The sequence below is a fragment of the Salmo salar genome, chromosome ssa18 (assembly GCF_905237065.1).
Source record: "Salmo salar chromosome ssa18, Ssal_v3.1, whole genome shotgun sequence".
Lineage (NCBI taxonomy): Eukaryota > Metazoa > Chordata > Actinopteri > Salmoniformes > Salmonidae > Salmo > Salmo salar.
Window position 1 is genome coordinate 82,652,236 of NC_059459.1, and position 16,827 is coordinate 82,669,062.

The 16,827-nt window shown below is 46.0% G+C and overlaps 1 protein-coding gene and 1 long non-coding RNA gene across 6 annotated transcripts in view; both read right to left on the reverse strand.

Annotated features, from left to right (window-relative positions):
- Positions 1 to 6,346: 6,346 nt before the first annotated feature.
- Positions 6,347 to 16,827, reverse strand: part of LOC106593507 (RPA-related protein RADX) — a 62,027-nt gene continuing 51,546 nt past the window's right edge. For 3 of the 4 annotated variants that reach the window (XM_045701718.1, XM_045701717.1, XM_045701715.1), the window contains 4 exons: positions 11,234 to 11,274; positions 10,127 to 10,441; positions 9,394 to 9,558; positions 6,347 to 6,840 (listed from right to left, as the gene is read on the reverse strand). In XM_045701718.1, the coding sequence (XP_045557674.1) occupies positions 6,716 to 6,840; positions 9,394 to 9,558; positions 10,127 to 10,441; positions 11,234 to 11,274 (646 nt within the window). In that variant the 3' untranslated portion in view covers positions 6,347 to 6,715. The remainder of the gene's footprint in view (positions 6,841 to 9,393; positions 9,559 to 10,126; positions 10,442 to 11,233; positions 11,275 to 16,827) is intronic. The other variant, XM_045701716.1, reaches the window with a different exon arrangement.
- LOC123728778 (uncharacterized) overlaps positions 15,865 to 16,827 on the reverse strand; it is a 2,613-nt gene continuing 1,650 nt past the window's right edge. Inside the window, exons 2-3 of one of the 2 annotated variants that reach the window (XR_006760564.1) lie at positions 16,171 to 16,230; positions 15,865 to 15,898 (exon numbers count right to left, since the gene is read on the reverse strand). This is a non-coding gene — a long non-coding RNA (uncharacterized lncRNA). Of the gene's footprint in view, positions 15,899 to 16,097; positions 16,131 to 16,170; positions 16,231 to 16,827 lie in introns of those variants that run through there. The other variant, XR_006760563.1, reaches the window with a different exon arrangement.

Genomic DNA, 16,827 nt, shown 5'->3' on the forward strand with positions numbered 1-16,827 from the left:
ACTGTTTATTAACCCTGTTAATAACCCTACTACATAGTACTGTTTATTAACCCTACTACATAGTACTGTTCATTAACCCTGTTAGTAACCCTACTACATAGTACTGTTTATTAACCCTACTACATAGTACTGTTTATTAACCCTGTTATTAACCCTACTACATAGTACTGTTTATTAAGCCTGTTAATAACCCTACTACATAGTACTGTTTATTAACCCTGTTAATAACCCTACTACATAGTACTGTTAGTAACCCTAACCCTACTACATAGTGCTGTTTATTAACCCTGTTAGTAACCCTACTACATAGTACTGTTTATTAAGCCTGTTAGTAACCCTAACCCTACTACATAGTGCTGTTTATTAACCCTGTTAGTAACCCTACTACATAGTACTGTTTATTAAGCCTGTTAATAACCCTACTACATAGTACTGTTTATTAACCCTGTTAGTAACCCTACTACATAGTACTGTTTATTAACCCTGTTAGTAACCCTACTACATAGTACTGTTCATTAACCCTGTTAATAACCCTACTACATAGTACTGTTTATTAACCCTGTTAGTAACCTACTACATAGTACTGTTTATTAACCCTGTTAATAACCCTACTACATAGTACTGTTTATTAACCCTACTACATAGTACTGTTCATTAACCCTGTTAGTAACCCTACTACATAGTACTGTTTATTAACCCTACTACATAGTACTGTTTATTAACCCTGTTATTAACCCTACTACATAGTACTGTTTATTAACCCTGTTAGTAACCCTACTACATAGTACAGTTTATTAACCGTTAGTAACCCTACTACATAGTACAGTTTATTAACCCTACTACATAGTACTGTTTATTAACCCTGTTATTAACCCTACTACATAGTACTGTTTATTAACCCTGTTAGTAACCCTACTACATAGTACTGTTTATTAACCCTACTACATAGTACTGTTTATTAACCCTGTTATTAACCCTACTACATAGTACTGTTTATTAACCCTGTTAATAACCCTGCAACATAGTACTGTTTATTAACCCTGTTAATAACCCTACTACATAGTACTGTTTATTAAACCTGTTAGTAACCCTAACCCTACTACATAGTACTGTTTATTAACCCTGTTAATAACCCTACTACATAGTACTGTTTATTAAGCCTGTTAATAACCCTACTACATAGTACTGTTTATTAACCCTGTTAGTAACCCTAACCCTACTACATAGTACTGTTTATTAACCCTGTAAATAACCCTACTACATAGTACTGTTTATTAACCCTGTTAGTAACCCCACTACATAGTACTGTTTATTAACCCTGTTAATAACCCTACTACATAGTACTGTTTATTAACCCTGTTATTAACCCTACTACATAGTACTGTTTATTAACCCTGTTAATAACCCTACTACATAGTACTGTTTATTAACCCTGTTAATAACCCTACTACATAGTACTGTTTATTAACCCTGTTAATAACCCTACTACATAGTACTGTTTATCAACCCTGTTATTAACCCTACTACATAGTACTGTTTATTAACCCTGTTAATAACCCTACTACATAGTACTGTTTATTAACCCTGTTATTAACCCTACTACATAGTACTGTTTATTAACCCTGTTAATAACCCTACTACATAGTACTGTTTATTAAGCCTGTTAGTAACCCTAACCCTACTACATAGTAGTGTTTATTAACCCTGTTAATAACCCTACTACATAGTACTGTTTATTAACCCTGTTATTAACCCTACTACATAGTACTGTTTATTAACCCTGTTAATAACCCTACTACATAGTACTGTTTATTAACCCTGTTAATAACCCTACTACATAGTACTGTTTATTAACCCTGTTAATAACCCTACTACATAGTACTGTTTATTAACCCTGTTAATAACCCTACTACATAGTACTGTTTATTAACCCTGTTAATAACCCTACTACATAGTACTGTTTATTAACCCTGTTAATAACCCTACTACATAGTACTGTTTATTAACCCTGTTAATAACCCTACTACATAGTACTGTTTATTAACCCTGTTAGTAACCCTACTACATAGTACTGTTTATTAAGCCTGTTAATAACCCTACTACATAGTACTGTTTATTAACCCTGTTAGTAACCCTACTACATAGTACTGTTTATTAACCCTGTTAGTAACCCTACTACATAGTACTGTTTATTAAGCCTGTTAATAACCCTACTACATAGTACTGTTTATTAAGCCTGTTAATAACCCTACTACATAGTACTGTTTATTAACCCTGTTAGTAACCCTACTACATAGTACTGTTTATTAAGCCTGTTAATAACCCTACTACATAGTACTGTTTATTAACCCTGTTAGTAACCCTACTACATAGTACTGTTTATTAACCCTGTTAATAACCCTACTACATAGTACTGTTTATTAACCCTGTTAATAACCCTACTACATAGTACTGTTAGTAACCCTAACCCTACTACATAGTGCTGTTTATTAACCCTGTTAGTAACCCTACTACATAGTACTGTTTATTAAGCCTGTTATTAACCCTAACCCTACTACATAGTGCTGTTTATTAACCCTGTTAGTAACCCTACTACATAGTACTGTTTATTAAGCCTGTTAATAACCCTACTACATAGTACTGTTTATTAACCCTGTTAGTAACCCTACTACATAGTACTGTTTATTAACCCTGTTAGTAACCCTACTACATAGTACTGTTCATTAACCCTGTTAATAACCCTACTACATAGTACTGTTTATTAACCCTGTTAGTAACCTACTACATAGTACTGTTTATTAACCCTGTTAATAACCCTACTACATAGTACTGTTTATTAACCCTACTACATAGTACTGTTCATTAACCCTGTTAGTAACCCTACTACATAGTACTGTTTATTAACCCTACTACATAGTACTGTTTATTAACCCTACTACATAGTACTGTTTATTAACCCTGTTATTAACCCTACTACATAGTACTGTTTATTAACCCTGTTAGTAACCCTACTACATAGTACAGTTTATTAACCGTTAGTAACCCTACTACATAGTACAGTTTATTAACCCTACTACATAGTACTGTTTATTAACCCTGTTATTAACCCCTACTACATAGTACTGTTTATTAACCCTGTTAGTAACCCTACTACATAGTACTGTTTATTAACCCTACTACATAGTACTGTTTATTAACCCTGTTATTAACCCTACTACATAGTACTGTTTATTAACCCTGTTAATAACCCTGCAACATAGTACTGTTTATTAACCCTGTTAATAACCCTACTACATAGTACTGTTTATTAACCCTGTTAATAACCCTACTACATAGTACTGTTTATTAAACCTGTTAGTAACCCTAACCCTACTACATAGTACTGTTTATTAACCCTGTTAATAACCCTACTACATAGTACTGTTTATTAACCCTGTTAATAACCCTACTACATAGTACTGTTTATTAAGCCTGTTAATAACCCTACTACATAGTACTGTTTATTAACCCTGTTAGTAACCCTAACCCTACTACATAGTACTGTTTATTAACCCTGTAAATAACCCTACTACATAGTACTGTTTATTAACCCTGTTAGTAACCCCACTACATAGTACTGTTTATTAACCCTGTTAATAACCCTACTACATAGTACTGTTTATTAAGCCTGTTAGTAACCCTAACCCTACTACATAGTACTGTTTATTAACCCTGTTAATAACCCTACTACATAGTACTGTTTATTAAGCCTGTTAGTAACCCTAACCCTACTACATATTACTGTTTATTAACCCTGTTAATAACCCTACTACATAGTACTGTTTATTAACCCTGTTAATAACCCTACTACATAGTACTGTTTATTAACCCTGTTATTAACCCTACTACATAGTACTGTTTATTAACCCTGTTAATAACCCTACTACATAGTACTGTTTATTAAGCCTGTTAGTAACCCTAACCCTACTACATAGTACTGTTTATTAACCCTGTTAATAACCCTACTACATAGTACTGTTTATTAACCCTGTTAATAACCCTACTACATAGTACTGTTTATTAAGCCTGTTAATAACCCTACTACATAGTACTGTTTATTAAGCCTGTTAATAACCCTACTACATAGTACTGTTTATTAAGCCTGTTAATAACCCTACTACATAGTACTGTTTATTAAGCCTGTTAATAACCCTACTACATAGTACTGTTTATTAAGCCTGTTAGTAACCCTACTACATAGTACTGTTTATTAACCCTGTTAGTAACCCTACTACATAGTACTGTTTATTAAGCCTGTTAATAACCCTACTACATAGTACTGTTTATTAAGCCTGTTAATAACCCTACTACATAGTACTGTTTATTAACCCTGTTAATAACCCTACTACATAGTACTGTTTATTAACCCTGTTAATAACCCTACTACATAGTACTGTTTATTAAGCCTGTTAATAACCCTACTACATAGTACTGTTTATTAAGCCTGTTAATAACCCTACTACATAGTACTGTTTATTAAGCCTGTTAATAACCCTACTACATAGTACTGTTTATTAACCCTGTTAGTAACCCTACTACATAGTACTGTTTATTAAGCCTGTTAATAACCCTACTACATAGTACTGTTTATTAAGCCTGTTAGTAACCCTACTACATAGTACTGTTTATTAACCCTGTTAGTAACCCTACTACATAGTACTGTTTATTAAGCCTGTTAGTAACCCTACTACATAGTACTGTTTATTAAGCCTGTTAGTAACCCTACTACATAGTACTGTTTATTAACCCTGTTAGTAACCCTACTACATAGTACTGTTTATTAACCCTGTTAGTAACCCTACTACATAGTACTGTTTATTAAGCCTGTTAGTAACCCTACTACATAGTACTGTTTATTAACCCTGTTAGTAACCCTACTACATAGTACTGTTTATTAACCCTGTTAGTAACCCTACTACATAGTACTGTTTATTAAGCCTGTTAATAACCCTACTACATAGTACTGTTTATTAAGCCTGTTAGTAACCCTACTACATAGTACTGTTTATTAAGCCTGTTAGTAACCCTACTACATAGTACTGTTTATTAAGCCTGTTAATAACCCTACTACATAGTACTGTTTATTAAGCCTGTTAATAACCCTACTACATAGTACTGTTTATTAAGCCTGTTAATAACCCTACTACATAGTACTGTTTATTAAGCCTGTTAATAACCCTACTACATAGTACTGTTTATTAAGCCTGTTAATAACCCTACTACATAGTACTGTTTATTAAGCCTGTTAATAACCCTACTACATAGTACTGTTTATTAAGCCTGTTAATAACCCTACTACATAGTACTGTTTATTAACCCTGTTATTAACCCTACTACATAGTACTGTTTATTAACCCTGTTAATAACCCTACTACATAGTACTGTTTATTAACCCTGTTAATAACCCTACTACATAGTACTGTTTATTAACCCTGTTATTAACCCTACTACATAGTACTGTTTATTAACCCTGTTATTAACCCTACTACATAGTACTGTTTATTAAGCCTGTTAATAACCCTACTACATAGTACTGTTTATTAAGCCTTCACCTGTAAAACACGGTTTCAAACAACATAAAAGAGCTGGCTTTACAACACACAGGCAGGTGTGTGTCAGAGAGAGAGAGAAATGGTGTGTGTGAGTGTGTGTGTCAGAGAGAGAGAAATGGTGTGTGTGAGTGTGTGTGTGTTTGAGAGAGAGAAAGGGTGTGTGTGTGAGTGTGCGTGTCAGAGAGAGAGAAAGGGTGTGTGTGTGTGTGTGTCAGAGAGAGAGAAAGGGTGTGTGTGTGTGTGTTTGAGAGAGAGAAAGGGTGTGTGTGTGAGTGTGCGTGTCAGAGAGAGAGAAAGGGTGTGTGTGTGTGTGTGTCAGAGAGAGAGAAAGGGTGTGTGTGTGAGTGTGTGTGTGTGTCAGAGAGAGAGAAAGGGTGTGTGTGAGTGTGTGTGAGTGTGTGTGTGTGTGTCAGAGAGAGAGAAAGGGTGTGTGTGAGTGTGTGTGTGTGTGTGTGTGTGTGTCAGAGAGAGAGAAAGGGTGTGTGTGTGTGTGTGTGTGTCAGAGAGAGAGAAAGGGTGTGTGTGAGTGTGTGTGTGTGTGTGTGTGTGTGTCAGAGAGAGAGAAAGGGTGTGTGTGTGTGTGTGTGTGTGTCAGAGAGTGAGAGAAAGGGTGTGTGTGAGTGTGTGTGAGTGTGTGTGTGTGTGTCAGAGAGAGAGAAAGGGTGTGTGTGAGTGTGTGTGAGTGTGTTTGAGAGAGAGAAAGGGTGTGTGTGAGGTGTGTGTGTGTGTGTCAGAGAGAGAGAAAGGGTGTGTGTGTGAGTGTGTGTGTGTGTCAGAGAGAGAGAAAGGTGTGTGTGTGTGTGTGTGTGTGTGTGTCAGAGAGAGAGAAAGGGTGTGTGTCAGTCTTTTAGTTCCTCCTTCCTCGTTCCTCCTTCCTCGTTCCTCCTTCCATGGAAAGTCTCGTGAACAAAAGCTCCAAACGTGGTCTTCACTAACCAATAGAAAAACGGCAAAAAAGTTTTGACATGAGCTTTTCTTTAACCAATCATCTCCCGCTCCACACGCTTCTTGATTCGGGGCCACACCTTACACTCGTGTGATTCGCTAAGATCGAATAATGACAAACATTTAGTTGACTCCCACATAGGTTCCATTAGACTTGAATATGACGCATGATGATGAGGTCAGTCTCTCAGAGGGAAGGCTCTACTCAGGACCACCTCCAATCTGTCTCCTCCCAGAAGACACACCTCCAAAACACACACCAGCCTCTGATTGGACAGCTGGGAGGCCGTTGCGATCAGGTCCGCTAGGAGAGGACGAGAGAGGACAGAAATCATTATTATGGTGTGTGTTACCTGGTGCAGGTGGAGGTGTGTGTTACCTGGTGCAGGTGGAGGTGTGTGTTACCTGGTGCAGGTGGAGGGGTGTGTTACCTGGTGCAGGTGGAGGTGTGTGTGTTACCTGGTGCAGGTGGAGGTGTGTGTGTTACCTGGTGCAGGTGGAGGTGTGTGTTACCTGGTGCAGGTGTGTGTTACCTGGTGCAGGTGGAGGTGTGTGTGTTACCTGGTGCAGGTGGAGGTGTGTGTTACCTGGTGCAGGTGGAGGGGTGTGTTACCTGGTGCAGGTGGAGGTGTGTGTTACCTGGTGCAGGTGGAGGTGTGTGTGTTACCTGGTGCAGGTGGAGGTGTGTGTGTTACCTGGTGCAGGTGGAGGTGTGTGTTACCTGGTGCAGGTGTGTGTTACCTGGTGCAGGTGGAGGTGTGTGTGTTACCTGGTGCAGGTGGAGGTGTGTGTTACCTGGTGCAGGTGGAGGGGTGTGTTACCTGGTGCAGGTGGAGGTGTGTGTTACCTGGTGCAGGTGGAGGTGTGTGTTACCTGGTGCAGGTGGAGGTGTGTGTGTTACCTGGTGCAGGTGGAGGTGTGTGTTACCTGGTGCAGGTGGAGGGGTGTGTTACCTGGTGCAGGTGGAGGTGTGTGTGTTACCTGGTGCAGGTGGAGGTGTGTGTGTTACCTGGTGCAGGTGGAGGTGTGTGTGTTACCTGGTGCAGGTGGAGGTGTGTGTTACCTGGTGCAGGTGGAGGTGTGTGTGTTACCTGGTGCAGGTGGAGATGTGTGTGTTACCTGGTGCAGGTGGAGGTGTGTTACCTGGTGCAGGTGGAGGTGTGTGTGTTACCTGGTGCAGGTGGAGGTGTGTGTGTTACCTGGTGCAGGTGGAGGTGTGTGTGTTACCTGGTGCAGGTGGAGGTGTGTTACCTGGTGCAGGTGGAGGTGTGTGTGTTACCTGGTGCAGGTGGAGGTGTGTGTGTTACCTGGTGCAGGTGGAGGTGTGTGTGTTACCTGGTGCAGGTGGAGGTGTGTTACCTGGTGCAGGTGGAGGTGTGTGTTACCTGGTGCAGGTGGAGGTGTGTGTGTTACCTGGTGCAGGTGGAGATGTGTGTGTTACCTGGTGCAGGTGGAGGTGTGTGTGTTACCTGGTGCAGGTGGAGCTGTGTGTGTTACCTGGTGCAGGTGGAGGTGTGTGTGTTACCTGGTGCAGGTGGAGGTGTGTGTGTTACCTGGTGCAGGTGGAGGTGTGTGTGTTACCTGGTGCAGGTGGAGGTGTGTGTTACCTGGTGCAGGTGGAGGTGTGTGTGTTACCTGGTGCAGGTGGAGGTGTGTGTTACCTGGTGCAGGTGGAGGTGTGTTACCTGGTGCAGGTGGAGGTGTGTGTTACCTGGTGCAGGTGGAGGTGTGTGTGTTACCTGGTGCAGGTGGAGGTGTGTTACCTGGTGCAGGTGGAGGTGTGTGTTACCTGGTGCAGGTGGAGGTGTGTTACCTGGTGCAGGTGGAGGTGTGTGTGTTACCTGGTGCAGGTGGAGGTGTGTGTGTTACCTGGTGCAGGTGGAGGTGTGTGTGTTACCTGGTGCAGGTGGAGGTGTGTTACCTGGTGCAGGTGGAGGTGTGTGTGTTACCTGGTGCAGGTGGAGGTGTGTGTGTTACCTGGTGCAGGTGGAGGTGTGTGTGTTACCTGGTGCAGGTGGAGGTGTGTGTTACCTGGTGCAGGTGGAGGTGTGTGTGTTACCTGGTGCAGGTGGAGGTGTGTGTTACCTGGTGCAGGTGGAGGTGTGTGTTACCTGGTGCAGGTGGAGGTGTGTTACCTGGTGCAGGTGGAGGTGTGTGTGTTACCTGGTGCAGGTGGAGGTGTGTTACCTGGTGCAGGTGGAGGTGTGTGTGTTACCTGGTGCAGGTGGAGGTGTGTGTGTTACCTGGTGCAGGTGGAGGTGTGTGTGTTACCTGGTGCAGGTGGAGGTGTGTTACCTGGTGCAGGTGGAGGTGTGTGTTACCTGGTGCAGGTGGAGGTGTGTGTGTTACCTGGTGCAGGTGGAGATGTGTGTGTTACCTGGTGCAGGTGGAGGTGTGTGTGTTACCTGGTGCAGGTGGAGCTGTGTGTGTTACCTGGTGCAGGTGGAGGTGTGTGTGTTACCTGGTGCAGGTGGAGGTGTGTGTGTTACCTGGTGCAGGTGGAGGTGTGTGTTACCTGGTGCAGGTGGAGGTGTGTGTTACCTGGTGCAGGTGGAGGTGTGTGTTACCTGGTGCAGGTGGAGGTGTGTTACCTGGTGCAGGTGGAGGTGTGTGTTACCTGGTGCAGGTGGAGGTGTGTGTGTTACCTGGTGCAGGTGGAGGTGTGTGTTACCTGGTGCAGGTGGAGGTGTGTGTTACCTGGTGCAGGTGGAGGTGTGTTACCTGGTGCAGGTGGAGGTGTGTGTGTTACCTGGTGCAGGTGGAGGTGTGTGTGTTACCTGGTGCAGGTGGAGGTGTGTGTGTTACCTGGTGCAGGTGGAGGTGTGTTACCTGGTGCAGGTGGAGGTGTGTGTGTTACCTGGTGCAGGTGGAGGTGTGTGTGCTGAAAAGCCTCCGTGCGTCAGGATGGTGAACCAGTGGTCAGAGTGGGAGGGGCCATGTGGAGGGGAGGGGCCTGAAGGGGTGCTGGCGGCGGAGCTTCCAGGAAGGAACACTGCATCTACCATCACCCCATCAGATAGAGCTAGAGAGAGGGAGGGAGGGAGGGAGGGAGAGAGGGAGGGAGATGGAGAGAGAGAGAGAGGGAGGGAGGTAGGGAGGGAGGGAGAGAGAGAGAGATGGAGAGAGAGGGAGGGAGGGAGGGAGGGAGGGAGGGAGGGAGGGAGGGAGGGAGGGAGGGAGGGAGGGAGGGAGGGAGGAGAGAGATGGAGAGAGGGAGGAGAGAGATGGAGAGGAGGGAGGGAGAGATGGAGAGAGAGAGAGAGAGAGAGAGAGGGAGAGGGAGGGAGAGGGAGGGAGAGAGAGAGAGAGATGGAGAGAGGGAGGGAGGAGAGAGATGGAGAGAGGGAGGAGAGAGATGGAGAGGAGGGAGGGAGAGATGGAGAGAGAGAGAGAGAGAGAGAGAGAGAGAGGGAGGGAGGAGAGAGATGGAGAGAGGGAGGGAGAGAGATGGAGAGGAGGGAGGGAGAGATGGAGAGAGAGAGAGAGAGAGGGAGAGGGAGGGAGAGAGAGAGAGAGATGGAGAGAGGGAGGGAAGTTAGGAAGGTGTGAAGGATGAATAATTGAAAAGTAAATGAATGAAAGCCGTGTACCTCTCAGTGTGAGAGTGTAGTGTCCAGTCTGGGTGTAGCTCACTGTAGGGCTGTAGTCCTCCAGACCTCCACAACACCGAAGGTCCTGGAACTCTCCCGTCTGCATCTCCACGGCAATCGCCTGTTGCTCCCTGCTCGCCGGGCAGTACTGTAAGGGCACCGTCTCCATGGCAACGCGAGCCAGGCCCAGCCGACAACCACCCAACAACGAGACAGGAGAGGAGGGGGCCGTGAGGAAGGCCTGATCGTCATCATCATCATCCTCATCATCTTCATCATCCAGGAACTCCATGGAGGCTTCCCACAGACCGCCCTCTGCCAGAGAGATGTTACTACAGACCGCCCTCTGCCAGAGAGATGTTACTACAGACCGCCCTCTGCCAGAGAGATGTTACTACAGACCGCCCTCTGCCAGAGAGATGTTACTACAGACCGCCCTCTGCCAGAGAGATGTTACTACAGACCGCCCTCTGCCAGAGAGATGTTACTACAGACCGCCCTCTGCCAGAGAGATGTTACTACAGACCGCCCTCTGCCAGAGAGATGTTACTACAGACCGCCCTCTGCCAGAGAGATGTTACTACAGACCGCCCTCTGCCAGAGAGATGTTACTACAGACCGCCCTCTGCCAGAGAGATGTTACTACAGACCGCCCTCTGCCAGAGAGATGTTACTACAGACCGCCCTCTGCCAGAGAGATGTTACTACAGACCGCCCTCTGCCAGAGAGATGTTACTACAGACCGCCCTCTGCCAGAGAGATGTTACTACAGACCGCCCTCTGCCAGAGAGATGTTACTACAGACCGCCCTCTGCCAGAGAGATGTTACTACAGACCGCCCTCTGCCAGAGAGATGTTACTACAGACCGCCCTCTGCCAGAGAGATGTTACTACAGACCGCCCTCTGCCAGAGAGATGTTACTACAGACCGCCCTCTGCCAGAGAGATGTTACTACAACATTACTACAACGTTACTACAACATTGGTACATTACTACAACGTTACTACAACATTGGTACAACGTTACTACAACATTGGTACATTACTACAACGTTACTACAACATTGGTACAACGTTACTACAGGGTTCCTGTGAAATCAGTCTGACCTGTGTCGTTCTCCTCCTCTGGATGGGTCCCCAGAGTCAGTCTGCAGAAAATACACACACACACACACACACACACACACACACACACACACACACACACACACACACACACACACACACACACACACACACACACAGTGCATTAGAAAAGTATTCATATATCCCTTATTCCACGTTTTGTTAGGGTTACAGCCTTATTCTAAAACTGATTAAATAAATGTTTTTCCTCATCAATCACACACAATACCCCTAAATGACAAAATACAAAACAGAAATACCTTATTTACATAAGTATTCAGACCCTTTTGCTATGAGACTACAAATTGAGCTCAGGTGCATCCTGTTTCCATTGATCATCCTTGAGATGTTTCTACAACTTGATTGGAGTCCACCTGTGGTAAATTCAATTGATTGGACATGATTTGGAAAGGCCCACACCTGTCTATATAAGGTCCCACAGTTTACAGTGCATGTCAGAGCAAAAACCAAGCCATGAGGTCGAAGGAATTGTCCGTAGAGCTCCGAGACAGGATTGTGTTGAGGCACATATCTGGGGAAGGGTACCAAACGATGTCTGCAGTATTGAAGGTCCCCAAGAACACAGTGGCCTCCATCATTCTGAAATGGAAGAAGTTGGGAACCACCAAGACTCTTCCTAGACCTGGCCGCCCGGCCAAACTGAGCAATCGGGGGAGAAGGGCTGACCAAGAACACAATGGTTACTCTGACAGAGCTCCAGAGTTCCTCTGTGGAGATGGGAGAACCTTCCAGAAGGACAACCATCCAGAAAGCCAAGCATCACATCTGGAGGAAACCTGGCACCATCCCTACAGTGAAGCATGGTGGTGGCAGCGTTATGGTTTGGGGATGTTTTTCAGAGGCAGGGACTATAAGACTAGTCAGTATCGAGGGAAAGATGAACGGAGCAAAGTACAGAGAGATCCTTGATGAAAACCTGCTCCAGAGCGCTCAGGACCTCAAACTGGGGAGAAGTTTCACCTTCCAACAGGACACCGACCCTAAGCACACAGCCAAGACAATGTCCTTGAGTGGCCCGGCCAGAGCCCGGACTTGAACCCGATCGAACATCTCTGGAAAGACCTGAGAATAGCTGTGCAGCGACGCTCCTCATCCAACTTGACAGAGCTTGAGAGGATCTGCAGAGAAGAATGGGAGAAACTCCCCAAATACAGGTGTGCCAAGCTTGTAGCATCATACCCAAGAAGACTAGAAGCTGTAATCGCTGCCAAAGGTGCTTCAACAAAGCACGCTTCAGGTGATGTATTGTTGTCTCTACCTTCTTGTGCTGTTGTCTGTAGCTAATAATGTTTGTGCCATACTGTGTTGCTACCATGCTGTGTTGTCAGGTGTTGCTACCATGCTGTATTGTCATGTTGCTACCATGTTGTTGTCATGTTGGGTTGCTACCATGCTGTGTTGTCATGTGTTGCTACCATGCTGTGTTGTCATGTGTTGCTACCATGCTGTGTTGTCATGTGTTGCTACCATGTTGTTGTCATGTGTTGCTACCATGCTGTGTTGTCATGTGTTGCTACCATGTTGTTGTCATGTGTTGCTACCACGCTGTGTTGCTGCCTTGCTATGTTGTCTTAGGACTCTCTTTATGTAATGTTGTGATGTGTGTTTTGTCCTATATTTTTATTTTTAACCCCAGTCCCCGTCGGTCTTTTGCCTTTTGGTAGGCCGTCATTGTAAATAAGAATTTGTTCTTAACCGACTTCCTAGTGAAATAAAGGTGAAATTAAATAAAAACTTATGTAAATGTGATGTTTCAGTTTCTTAATTTTTTATACATTTCCAAACATTTCTAAAAACCTGTTTTTGTTTTTTGTGTGTAGATTGATGAGGAACAAAAACAATTTAATCCATTTTAGAATAAGGCTGTAACGTAACAAAATGTGGAAAAAGACAAGTGGTCTGAATACTTTATAAATGCACTGTACACCAGTCTCAACGTCAACAGTGAAGAGGCGACTCCAGGATGCTGGCCTTCTAGGCAGAGTTCCTCTGTCCAGTGTCTGTGTTCTTCTGCCCGTCTTAATCTTTTATTTTTATTGGCCAGTCTGAGATATGGCTTTTTCTTTGCAACTCTGCCTAGAAGGGCAGCATCCCGGAGTCGCCTCTTCGCTGTTGACGTTGAGACTGGTGTTCTGCGGGTACTATTTAATGAAGCTGCCAGTTGAGGACTTGTGAGGCATCTGTTTCTCAAACTAGACACTCTAATGTACTTGTCCTCTTGCTCAGTTGTGCACCGGGGCCTCCCACTCCTCTTTCTATTCTGGTTAGAGCCAGTTTGCGCTGTTCTGTGAAGGGAGTAGTACACAGCGTTGTACAAGATCTTCAGTTTCTTGGCAACTTCTCACATGGAATAGCCTTCATTTCTCAGAACAAGAACAGACTGACGAGTTTCAGAAGAAAGTTCTTTGTTTCTGGCCATTTTGAGCCTGTAATCGAACTCACAAATGCTGACGCTCCAGATACTCAACTAGTCTAAAGAAGGACAGTTTTATTGCTTCTTTAATCAGAACAACAGTTTCCAGCTGTGCTAAAATAATTGCAAAAGGGTTTTCTAATGATCAATTAGCCTTTTTAAAATGATCAACTTGGATTAGCTAACACAACGTGCCATTGGAACACAGGAGTGATGGTTGCTGATAATGGGCCTCTGTAGATATTCCATTAAAAATCAACGTGGATTAGCTAACACAACGTGCCACTGGAACACAGGAGTGATGGTTGCTGATAATGGGCCTCTGTAGATATTCCATTAAAAAAATCTGCTGTTTCCAGAAACGTCTGCTTCCAGATCACACTCTCAAACACGTAGATCCCCTGAACGCAGCTCACTCTCCAGATCCCAATCACCTGAATTCTGATCACCTGTTCATACACCTGTATGTCATTATCACACTCTGTTTAGTTCAGTTCTCTGCACCCCGTCACTGTAAGGTATTGCTTGTTTTTGACACACTTCTATTCGAAGCGCTGGTTTTCCCTGTGATTTACTCCTCCTGTGTATGATAGTTTTCGCCTGCCTCACTAACGACGCCTTTTGCCTATTGGATTTCCTGTTATCTACCTATTGCCTGATCTCCCAGACAAAATTACTAGCCTTTTCCCTGCCTGTACTGTTGCCTTTTTGGACCCCTGTGTATGACCTTCTGCCTGCCCCTGGACCCAGCGACCTGCCCCTGGACCCAGCTACCTGCCCCTGGACCCAGCTACCTGCCCCTGGACCCAGCTACCTGCCTCCTCCTGTGTATGACCTTCTGCCTGGACCCAGCTACCTGCCTCCTCCTGTGTATGACCTTCTGCCTGGACCCAGCTACCTGCCCCTGGACCCAGCTACCTGCCCCTGGACCCACCGCCTCCTCCTGTGTATGACCTTCTGCCTGGACCCAGCTACCTGCCTCCTCCTGTGTATGACCTGCTACCTGCCCCTGGACCCAGCTACCTGCCTCCTCCTGTGTATGACCTGCTACCTGCCCCTGGACCCAGCTACCTGCCTCCTCCTGTGTATGACCTTCTGCTTGCCCCTGGACCCAGCTACCTGCCCCTGGACCCAGCTACCTGCCCCTGGACCCAGCTACCTGCCGCCTCCTGTGTATGACCTTCTGCTTGCCCCTGGACCCAGCTACCTGCCCCTGGACCCAGCTACCTGCCTCCTCCTGTGTATGACCTTCTGCCTGCCCCTGGACCCAGCTACCTGCCTCCTCCTGTGTATGACCTTCTGCCTGCCCCTGGACCCAGCTACCTGCCTCCTCCTGTGTATGACCTGCTACCTGTCCCTGGACCCAGCTACCTGCCTCCTCCTGTGTATGACCTTCTGCTTGCCCCTGGACCCAGCTACCTGCCTCCTCCTGTGTATGACCTGCTACCTGCCCCTGGACCCAGCTACCTGCCTCCTCCTGTGTATGACCTTCTGCTTGCCCCTGGACCCAGCTACCTGCCCCTGGACCCAGCTACCTGCCCCTGGACCCAGCTACCTGCCTCCTCCTGTGTATGACCTGCTACCTGCCCCTGGACCCAGCTACCTGCCTCCTCCTGTGTATGACCTTCTGCTTGCCCCTGGACCCAGCTACCTGCCCCTGGACCCAGCTACCTGCCTCCTCCTGTGTATGACCTTCTGCCTGGACCCAGCTACCTGCCCCTGGACCCAGCTACCTGCCCCTGGACCCAGCTACCTGCCGCCTCCTGTGTATGACCTTCTGCTTGCCCCTGGACCCAGCTACCTGTCTCCTCCTGTGTATGACCTGCTACCTGCCCCTGGACCCAGCTACCTGCCTCCTCCTGTGTATGACCTGCTACCTGCCCCTGGACCCAGCTACCTGCCTCCTCCTGTGTATGACCTGCTACCTGTCCCTGGACCCAGCTACCTGCCTCCTCCTGTGTATGACCTTCTGCCTGCCCCTGGACCCAGCTACCTGCCTCCTCCTGTGTATGACCTTCTGCTTGCCCCTGGACCCAGCTACCTGCCTCCTCCTGTGTATGACCTGCTACCTGCCCCTGGACCCATCTACCTGCCTCCTCCTGTGTATGACCTTCTGCCTGCCCCTGGACCCAGCTACCTGCCTCCTCCTGTGTATGACCTTCTGCTTGCCCCTGGACCCAGCTACCTGCCTCCTCCTGTGTATGACCTGCTACCTGCCCCTGGACCCATCTACCTGCCTCCTCCTGTGTATGACCTTCTGCTTGCCCCTGGACCCAGCTACCTGCCGCCTCCTGTGTATGACCTTCTGCCTGCCCCTGGACCCAGCTACCTGCCCCTGGACCCAGCTACCTGCCCCTGGACCCAGCTACCTGCCTCCTCCTGTGTATGACCTTCTGCTTGCCCCTGGACCCAGCTACCTGCCGCCTCCTGTGTATGACCTTCTGCCTGCCCCTGGACCCAGCTACCTGCCCCTGGACCCAGCTACCTGCCCCTGGACCCAGCTACCTGCCTCCTCCTGTGTATGACCTGCTACCTGCCCCTGGACCTTCTGTCTTTCACAATAAAAACCTGCTGAGTCTGCGCTTGAAACCAGCTCTCTGTCCCCCTTCGTGTTCATTACAATATTCCATTAAAAATCAACTTGGATTAGCTAACACAACGTGCCATTGGAACACAGGAGTGATGGTTGCTGATAATGGGCCTCTGTAGATATTCCATTAAAAATCAACGTGGATTAGCTAACACAACGTGCCACTGGAACACAGGAGTGATGGTTGCTGATAATGGGCCTCTGTAGATATTCCATTAAAAAAATCTGCTGTTTCCAGAAACGTCTGCTTCCAGATCACACTCTCAAACACGTAGATCCCCTGAACGCAGCTCACTCTCCAGATCCCAATCACCTGAATTCTGATCACCTGTTCATACACCTGTATGTCATTATCACACTCTGTTTAGTTCAGTTCTCTGCACCCCGTCACTGTAAGGTATTGCTTGTTTTTGACACACTTCTATTCGAGCGCTGGTTTTCCCTGTGATTTACTCCTCCTGTGTATGATAGTTTTCGCCTGCCTCACTAACGACGCCTTTTGCCTATTGGATTTCCTGTTATCTACCTATTGCCTGATCTCCCAGACAAAAT